The following is a 10,299-nucleotide window of genomic DNA, read 5'->3' on the forward strand; positions in this document are numbered from 1 at the left end:
AGTCCTAAATATACAATTGTCTCCCAAACCGCACCCGTCCGGCCCGCACGCCGCTGTTCTGTACTGTTCCTTTGCCAGCTTGCCTGCTGCCACCAGTGGCACCTGCAAGCGAACCTCCACGCGAGCTGCCCGGCCCCGGCTGCCCCTGCGCCCTGCGCCCCTGCCCCTGTCCCTGCCGGCCCCTTCCAAAATAAAGCGGGAGGGAGATGCGCTGAGCCGGATGGCGGCCCACTCGCTCTCGCTCTACCTCCCCGTCGTCACGCGCTCGCTTGTGCCCCTAGCGTTTCGCCACCTCCTGCTCCCGCACCGCCTCCGGCTCCGGCTCCGGCTCCGCCTCGTCTCCGCCGTCTCCCCATCCCGGGCGCGGCCCCTCGGCCTCGGCGCCCGCCCGCCCCGCCCCCACGCCGCACCCCTCGGCTACGGAGGTGCGTACATGCATATGTTCTCGACCTAGCATCTGTGTGCTCCTGCTCCTCCCTAGGTTCTGCCGCAGGCCAAGCCTATCAACCTCCCTAGGCCCGTCGGGTAGCATTTCGCGGCTTAAATCTAACAATCCCAGTTCTGCTGCGATCGATCCATCGGTAGCTCCTCCCTCTCCGTCTCTACGATAAGGCACGCTGTGCGTCGATTCTGTTGAATCATCGATGTGAGAGTTCGCTTGATCTTGCATGCGCGTCCTGCTGATCTGGGCCCCTAGAACTAGAAGTTAGAATCTGCTTAGAATCTGATACCTCACCAACGTCGCACGCGAATTTGAAACAGTGGAACGTGTGTACCCATCTATGGTACGGGGTGAGCAGACGTGGGCCGTGCCCATTCCCACGTTCTCGGTCTCTCGGATACCGCGGGTTTTAGATCTAGCACAAGGAAGCAATTACGGGTGGTGGATGGATGGAACAAAAAAAAAGTGACCGATAGTGAGAGAGGAGGTGGGGACAGTTTAGTGGCTGTAGCCCTTTCCCAGTTCCCACCCATCCTCAATTTCAATTAGTCGGCATCTTCGCCACACCCCCTTCCCGTCTTGTCAATTCGATTTGGATGTTGGACGTTGGACGTGGTACGGTTAGGAGCCGGAATCGTGATGATTGTTCACACCTTGCAGTCTGCCATCTGCGTGGCTATGCTTATCAGTTCTATATAAATGTGTTTCGGCACAGTTCAGTCTGATTTTTTTCTTACTGAAATTCAGTTGGTGCAGGGAGAAGGCCGAGTGGTGGACTGGACCACAGAGCCATGTCAAGTTCCACAAATTCAACAGTGGCCACGGAGTTGTCGGTGTCTGAGAATAGCAGGGAAATTGAGCCGCTACCTTTTGTGAATGACAAACATGGAGGCGTCATCATTGAGATGAAGACTCCAATGGATCCTGGAGTGTTTTCAGCTTACTTGAAAGCAGCGCTGGCAAAATGGAGGGAGCAGGTGACCCCCCCCCCCTTCTCTCAGCATCAATGTTACCATTTATCCTATCATGCCAAGTAAATATCCCAATATTTAAGTTTTGAACTGTGGACGACATACCTCAAAGATCCATCAATCCATGCAAGCATCTTTATATGGTAGGTTTGGTAGGTGAAAAAAATGGTGCTGTGCATGACAACTATTTTAAAGGTTTAAATACACTGTATATCTTCTATGAGCCTTGAAGAGCCAACCATATTGCAAGGCATGTGACAATAGACATGTGGAGATTACTGTACATGTACATCATTATTTTCAATCTCAGTTATTCATGAGTACCTCAAGGAGAGATGTGGTTACAAATGCATAGCCTGCACTTGTCATTGAAAAGAGCTTTACATCTATTACTGTACTTTCCTCATTGTAGGGAATAAGAGGTGTCTGGATCAAATTACCCATCACCCTTTCCAACCTTATTCCAACAGTTGTAGAGGTAATTAAACTCACCTTTTCCATGTCTATACTCTATAGTGGTGTGACTAGTTTATTGATCCTGTATTCTTGATGTAACTTGTATGCTTCAAAGTGAAGTATTTTATTACACTATTTGAATGACCTGAATTCAGTTTTTGTTTTGGTTTGATAGTAGTTGGTAACGCTCACAGTTTGGTAACTATGTCTTTTTGATGACCTTTTGTCTTTTCAAGAGAAATAGCTGGAAATGATCATACTGTGCAGTATAGTCTAACAGTATGGAACATATTGAGTTTGTCTCTGAAAAATGTTTTTACCTCATTGTGTATGTAGGAAGGTTTCTGGTACCATCATGCAGAGGAAACTTACTTGATGCTTGCGTACTGGCTTCCAAATACAACACATACACTACCAGTAAACGCAACCCACCGTGTTGGTGTTGGAGCTTTTATAATGAATGACAAAAGAGAGGTAAATTATGAAGGCTATAGTCTGTAGGATATAGCTTGTTATTGTTCTGTTACCTCCTTTACAAACTCCAAAGCACTTATCAATCATTATGAGTTATGACACAAGACATTCTGTTAGGCATTATCCATAGATAAAGTTTCGTCTTCCATACCCTGAAATTCTTTGCAGGTCTTGGTTGTACAAGAAAAGAGTGGTGTACTTCGAGGCCTAGGTGTGTGGAAATTTCCAACTGGCGTAGTTGAACCGGTAAATTCTGCACTGAACATGTAGAGATATTAAGTCCATTCTTTACCAACTTGTCCTATTATAATTCACAAGATATTGATATATACAGGGGGAAGATATTAACGTTGGAGCCATAAGAGAAGTAAAAGAAGAGACCGGGGTATGTACTAGTGTGAATAGGAAGTCCAAGTTGTTTCCAATAGACTAGTTTGATTAATGCTGCCATTGGTTGCTCATTCTTCCCCATTTCTGGATCATATCTCAGATTGATGCAGAATTTGTTGAAGTGCTGGCCTTCAGGTAACAGCTGGATTCTGGTCCCAGTTCTTCTGACATTTATCTAGTACCGACCTACCAACTATCTTCCCACACTTCGGAATATGCCAACAACACCAAAAAGGAGATGTATTGTGCAACAGAATATGTGCAGACATTTCTAACTCATATCTAGACAACCAAAAAATGGCAGTGTTTTGCATTTCCTTTCAATATGAATTTTTTCTAAGCCCTGTTTTTCTTTCTTTTTCATTCTGTTGACGCAATCTAGTGTGACAGCACAGTGTTTAGTTTGAAATAAAACATCTCTCCATCATTTGCAGGCAGAGCCACAAAGCTTTTTTTGATAAATCAGATCTATTTTTCGTGTGCCTGCTACGACCGCTGTCATATGACATTACGAAGCAAGACTCGGAAATAGAAGCATGCCAGGTACTTGGAACCAAGATTTTAATGTTTTTTTTTCAAATAGAAACCCCCCATATTATTAGAAGTTCATTACAGCCCTTCAAACTTAAGCAGCATTTGACGAAATGATTTGATACTGCATTTCTCCATTGCAGTGGATGCCAGTAGAGGAATTTGCAGCACAACCATTTGTCCAGAAACATGAGCTTGTGAAGTACATCCTCGAAGTAGGCCTGGCTAAAGTTGACAAGAAATATGCAGGGTTTTCGCCAATCTCCATAAAATCGGCGTTTACAGACAAATTGTCCTTATTTTACATGAACCGGAGGGACCTGGACAAAGCCTCAGGATAGAGTAATATGTAATTAAACACAGGGAATTCAAGATAGTTGAAATTTCAGTTCTGGTATGTAAAAGCAGGCCAAGTCATATTCATACTTGATTATTTTGTTAACAAATTGGAAGTTTCGGGCATCCGACACTTGTGATTTTTCGACCATATGTCGTCTGCTACACATCTGTGTTTCAAAGGAGTGTTGCAATCCAAAAGTAGAGATGAAACTGTTGCAATCTAATTGTAGGTCTACAGACAATAAAATACTGTTTTCCTTTATTATATACTCCCCTTTTGTCGTGAAATATATCTAAATGATTTATTAATAAAATACGGAGTATGGTAAAGGACCACTTTGCCCCCTCACGAGTAAGGGATGTTTGGTTCATAAGACTAAACTTTGATCCCTTCCTTTTAGTTTATTTTAGTCCCTAAATTATTAAATATAAGGACTAAAAGACACCTCTTTTTAGTTTATTTTAGTCCCTAAATTATTAAATATGAGGACTAAAAGAGAATAAATTAGATTTCATTCCCCTTTAGTTTTATTTTTGATAATTTAAGGATTAAAAAAGAGGGACTAAAGTTTAGTCTCATGAAATCAAACATGTTCTAGGAGGTGTTTAATTTCATCCAACTAAAGTTTAGTCTATATCACATTGAATATTTCAAAAATAATTATGGATATTAAATATTGTCTAATTATAAAACCAATTAAATAGAAAAACGACAAATGTATTAAATATAATTAAGTATATATTTAATACTTATAATTGATATTTAAATATTTGATTTCATATGAACCAATTAAATAGGTAAAAACGGCAAATGTATTCAATATAATTAAGTATATATTTAATACTTATAATTGATATTTAAATATTTGATTTCATATAAACTAAACTTTAGTAAACGAATCAAACAATAAATTGAGGATTGAGGATCCATAACACTTTATATTTTAATAATAATTTTAAACTCTAGTTTCTTATATTTCACGAGAGAGTTTACATAAAAGAAACGATCGCTAAACTTAGGCCCTATTTGGAATACCGAAATTTATCCTGTTTTCTATGTTTTTTCCTAGAAAATCAACTGATTTCCATGAAATTTTTATTCGATTCCTCTTAAATTCCTTTGGACATTCCAAAGGGAACCCTTAAGGTTTTTGTTTGTTTGCACTGTATTTAAACTTTCCTGCATTTCAAAGGGAGCCCTTAGGGTATGTCTGGTAGCAAGGAAAACGAAGAGGATTGGAGGGGCTAGAATCTCATCTCTATTTAAAATTTTGAATAGTGAGAAAATTTTAGCCTCTTTAAGGGCTGGTTTGGTTAACGGAGAAGTGGAGTAGATCTATGGAAAAGGGTCTCCTTGCTATTTACTTTTAAATAACAAGAGGATTTCTCCTCCATCCAATTCGATGGTCACCAAAAAAATTTAGAGAAAAGGTTTCCTCTGCTTATTTTGCATAAACGTTCACAAGTTTCACAGTTTTGAAGCATCTGCGTATTCGAGAGCCCGCCCGCCGATAGACATAGTACTTGATTAACAGAAAATTTCAAACTAATGCCACTCATCCATCTCCTGACACTACTTTCTATAAGACCACGAACCAGCTGATACTCCTCCATCTATGACCCCGAACTAGACTTCTGGCTCCATCCAATTCTTGTCAGACGTATCGAGCTTGCTTCAAAAGCGCCATTGCAGTACTCTAGCTCCTCCAAACAACTCAGCTTGCACAATGGCCTCCATCTTCTAAGCATTTGTGCCATCCTCACCATCAGCTTTTGCATCCATGACCAATTCTCTCCCTGAAAACAAAGTGTGCTACAGGGTTTTCAAATACACCACATAGTTGCTGCACTTACCATATTTTTAACACTATTTTTCTTATTGCTAACCCAAAAACGAGCCACCGATTCCAAATCATGACCTAGGTTCAAATTGAATATGTCATTAATCTCTTTCACAAACAGGAAGCCACACAACAATGGAAAAGAAGATAGCATACTGATTCATTTTCTGTACAAAAGAGGCAAGATCTGTCATCCACTGATTTTCTTTTTGAAACATTATTTCGAGTAAGAATCTTGTTGTTAGAAACCAGCCATAAAAAAGTTGCACTCTAGGAGGAATGCTAAGATTCTAGAGTGAAGGGATAAAAACAGGTTGAACTCCTCTAAAGCTTATCACCGCATATAGGGACTGAACCGAAAACTACTGTTAGAGCCAAACACCCAAATCACTTGGTCATTATCTATCGATAGTACAATACTCTCAGCAATAGCACACAATTCATTCTATAATTCCATAACCTGCGTAGACACAACTCTTCTAAAGGTTAACTACAGTTTTACACCACCCCAAACATTAGAAATAGTAGCTCCTTTCTCATTATTAATAATATATAGATTCCTATATTGTATCGCCAAACTCGAGTTTCCAAACCAATGGTCCTCCCAGAAACGAATACGCTGTCCATCACCAATTTTCCACATAACCCCCATATGAGCTGCTTGGGCTTCCCAAAGGATCCCCTTCCAAAGAGGGGAAGCCCCAATCTCCTCTATTTCCCCTATGTGAAACAAACCCTTATCTCTTGTTTGGAAAACAACTCCTTAAGGTTTTAGGGTGTGTTTGGTTTGGGTTTTGACTTTGGTTTTTGTCCACTAAAAGCCAAAAGGCAAACCAAATGACTAAATCTAGGTAGCAGCTTTTTTTAAAAGCAAACTTTCTTACTGTGAAAAACTAAAATTATCTCTAGACCTGCTTTTAACGATTTTCAGATGGAACTATAAAAATATATATGGAAGAACTTTTAATGACTTTTACTAATTTCTAACAAATAATTTTTAGTTTTTTAACAGCTCATAGCCCACAACATTTTTTTCACAGCATATAGCCCACAACAGCTTTTTTCATAGTTATAGCCTAACCATACTAAACAAACCCTTAGTCTCTTGACGCTGCCTCGTGGTCGTGGGTCTTCTGGCTCTGTGGTCCCTGATTGCAGACTCTACGGGTAGAGGTAGGGGTGAAAATGGTCGGAAACGATTGGAAAACACTAAAACCGTTACCGTTTCCATATTTTTTATCGGAAACGAAATCAGAAACGGTAACTTCGAAAACAGAAACGATATCGGTATTTCGGAAACATCGGAATCGAAAGTTTGGTATAGAAAATACATCGTGTAAGTGCAATCAACCCTAATTGAGGGTTTTGGTGATTAGTGACAAAACAAACTAAGATTCTAACAAGTTTGCTCCTAGTATGTACACAGTATTTCTACAGACAGGAGAAGCACAGATCTTACAAGCATAAAAGTATAAAGCACAGCGGATTTAAAATTCCATATCAAATGGCGTGCTCCAAGTGCTAAGAAACAACGACGGTGCTAAATTTATAATTCTTGAGTCATATGAATCGCCGTACAATTAAGAGGGATCCGCGACGGTTAAGTAAGTTGTGAAACGAGCCAAGTTCAAAATCTTTTAAAACTTCTTGGAGATCATTTTCCCAGATCATGAATGCCCTTGAGAAAAACAAATTTTACTTCTCACAAAGACTCCCCTTTTGTTCTCTTCAAAATTCTCAAAGTTTGGTTTCAGCCCCCAAAACCGGTTCAACCGGTTTCGGTACTGTTCACCTGCCACTTCTGCTCTGACCTATCTGACAGTCAGAGCTGTCAGAGAAAGTCGCAACAGATATTTTTCAGAAACCGGTTGAGCCGAATTTTGTCCCTACTCAGCCGGTTTTGAAACCGTCGTGTGTCCGGCTGAGTAGATCAGTGGACCGGGTTCCCCCTGGCAGAAACCGGTTCAACCGGTTTGAAAACCGGTTCAACCGGTTTTTGGCCATTTTCTCCCAATGGCTGCCAGCTTTTGGGGGATCCTTTATATACCCCCTCACACTCTCTCTCTCATTTACTCCTGCCTCTCCCACGAATCCTTGGCTGACCAACCTTCAAACAAGAGCATTCACTTCACCTTTCACACCCGAAATCGCATCTCCTTCAATCATTTGAAGGACCCTTGGTGTGAGGTGAACTCGATCGAACTCGCTGTCAATTTCATCTCGATTCTCCCATTCACTTGTTCTTGAGCTCGTTGCAAACTTAACCGTGTGCGGATTTGTTACTCTTGGAACCTCGTGTTCCTTGATGGTTAGAGGTTGCTTGGGAGTCTCCAAATTTGTGGACGACCCCAAGAAGTTTGTATCACCCGCTCCTTGAGCTGATTTGAGAAGAGATTGCCCTGACCTTTGTGGTCGGCTTGTGGAGGATTAGGGTTGGAAAAGACCCGGCCCTTTGTGGGTTCCTCAACGAGGAGTAGGACACCTTTGTGGTGGTTGCCGAACCTCAGGTTATATCGCGTGTTCTTGTGTGCTCTTGTCAAGCGCTTTACATTCTGTGGTTGGTTCATATTATTCATTTAAGTAGTTTTTGTGTAGGGCAAATCTTTAGCTATATTCTTCACTACTTCGCATTTGTTCAATAGATTATCAAATTTAAGTTGAGCGGGTTCAAACCTGTTCAGTTGTGATTAAAATCGACTGAACCGGTTTGCACCTGTGCAACTTTAATTTAACCTATTTCGAAGTTTTTAGTGAAAATTTTCAGGTGTAGCCTATTCACCCCCCCTCTAGGCTACTTTCAATTGGTATCAGAGCTACGTGCCTCGTTCTACGCTTAACCGCGTGAGGAAACGATCATGTCTACACAACGGGACCATGTGGATCCTCTCCTCGAGGAAATCCCCGTCACATCTTCCGGTGAGGAAGTGGACCCCAAGGTCCTTGACCTCGCCATGAAGATTGCCGAGAGAATGTTCCTCAAAATGAAAGAGGAAGATGCTAAGAAAAAGGCCGAAGAAGAAGAATCAAGAAGAAAGGCCGAAGAAGATAAAGGTAAGGGAACATTTGATTATAATGACGATCTAGTGGACCTTTTGGTGTCTAAGGTATTGAGCAAGGTAAGTCTCAACACCGAAGGATCATCTACCAAAAGCAAAGGTAATGACTTTAGCAAAGTTCAATTCGATTACTCTAGAAATTATATTCCCAACTTCTCTTCCGCCCCACTCGGAAAGTTACCAACTCTTAGTGAGTTAAACTATGATGAGTGGGCCGACAAGATGAAGTCGCATTTAATCGGTGTGCATCCTAGTCTTTGGGAGATTGTTAATGTAGGTACGTATAAGCCCGCCCAAGGAGAAGAGATGACTCCGGAAATGATGCAAGAGGTTCATCGAAATGCTCAAACAGTGAACATAATTAAAGGAAGTCTTTGTCCGGAAGAATACCGGAAAGTTCAAGGAAGAGAAGATGCCCGTGACATTTGGAATATTCTTAAAATGTCACATGAAGGAGATCCTAAAGCTAAAAGACATAGAGTTGAAGCTTTGGAAAGTGAGCTTGCAAGATATGGTTGGACAAAGGGTGAGTCGCTCCAATCACTCTTTGATCGGTTGATGGTATTGGTCAACAAAATAAGAGTTCTTGGGAGTGAAGATTGGAGTGACTCCAAGGTCACAAGATTGTTCATGAGAGCCTATAAAGAGAAGGATAAAAGTCTTGCAAGGATGATAAGGGATCGTGATGACTATGAGGATATGACGCCTCATCAATTATTTGCAAAAATTCAACAACACGAGTCCGAAGAAGCCCCCATCAAGACAAGAGACTCTCATGCCTTGATCACAAATGAACAAGACAACCTCAAGAAGAACAAAGACCACAAAGCAAAGAAAGTGGTCGAGACCTCAAGTGATGAAGATAGCTCAAGTGATGAAGACACAGCTATGTTCATCAAAACATTCAAGAAATTTGTAAGGAAGAATGACAAGTTCCAAAGGAAAGGAAAGAAGAGGGCATGCTATGAATGTGGCCAAACCGGTCATTTCATAGCGGATTGTCCTAACAAGAAGGAACAAGAAGCCAAGAAGGAATACAAGAAGGACAAGTTTAAAAAGGGAGGCAAGACCAAGGGATACTTCAAGAAGAAGTATGGTCAAGCTCATATTGGTGAAGAATGGAACTCCGATGAAGAGAGTTCTAGCTCCGAGGAAGAGGAAGTGGTGGCAAATGTGGCCATCCAATCTACATCAAGCGCGCAACTCTTCACCAACCTTCAAGATGACTCCTACACTCCAACTTGCCTCATGGCAAAGGGAGATAAGGTAACCTTATTTAGTAATGATTTTTCAAATGATGATGATGATCAAATTGCCATAAAAAATAAAATGATTAAAGAATTTGGCTTAAATGGATACAATGTTATCACCAAATTAATGGAAAAGCTAGATAAAAGAAAAGCAACTCTTGATGCTCAAGAAGACTTGCTTATCCTTGAAAAGGAAAGAAACCTAGAGCTTCAAGAGTTGATTCACAATAAAGATAAAGAAGTAATTAACATGAAAACCTCTATTGATAATCTTGCAAATGAAAAGAATGCACTTGAATCAAGCATGTTAAGCTTGAATGTTCAAAATCAAGAACTTCAAGTGCAACTTGAAAATTGCAAGAACATCAATGCCCCCTCTTTAGTATTTGAATCTAAGTCTAGCTCTAATGATGATTCTTGCAAGCATTGTGCCAAATATCATGCTTCTTGTTGTCTAACTAACCATGCAAGGAAGCATAGCCCAAAGGTGAAGGTCAAAGAAATTTTGAAAAGATGCTCTAGCAATGATGGGTTAAAGAAAGTTGAACC

At 40.8% G+C, this 10,299-nt stretch overlaps 1 protein-coding gene across 4 annotated transcripts; it reads left to right on the forward strand.

Annotated features, from left to right (window-relative positions):
* Positions 1-38: 38 nt before the first annotated feature.
* On the forward strand, positions 39-3,865 carry LOC100192595 (uncharacterized). 4 transcript variants are annotated; one of them, XM_008649113.3, is made up of 9 exons: positions 39-425; positions 1,190-1,419; positions 1,826-1,891; positions 2,206-2,343; positions 2,512-2,589; positions 2,678-2,728; positions 2,834-2,868; positions 3,168-3,276; positions 3,408-3,865. In XM_008649113.3, exons 1-9 carry the CDS (start codon positions 221-223, stop codon positions 3,603-3,605), a joined length of 1,110 nt encoding a protein of 369 aa, XP_008647335.1. In that variant the 5' UTR covers positions 39-220; the 3' UTR covers positions 3,606-3,865. The 4 variants fall into 4 exon arrangements, with proteins under 4 accessions (XP_008647335.1, NP_001349012.1, XP_008647337.1 ...); NM_001362083.1 differs by having other exon boundaries at positions 171-425; positions 1,199-1,419; positions 3,408-3,750; XM_008649115.3 differs by lacking the exon at positions 39-425 and adding an exon at positions 822-1,057 and having other exon boundaries at positions 3,408-3,765.
* The last annotated feature ends 6,434 nt before the right edge of the window (positions 3,866-10,299 follow it).

The sequence above is a fragment of the Zea mays genome, chromosome 6 (assembly GCF_902167145.1).
Source record: "Zea mays cultivar B73 chromosome 6, Zm-B73-REFERENCE-NAM-5.0, whole genome shotgun sequence".
Lineage (NCBI taxonomy): Eukaryota > Viridiplantae > Streptophyta > Magnoliopsida > Poales > Poaceae > Zea > Zea mays.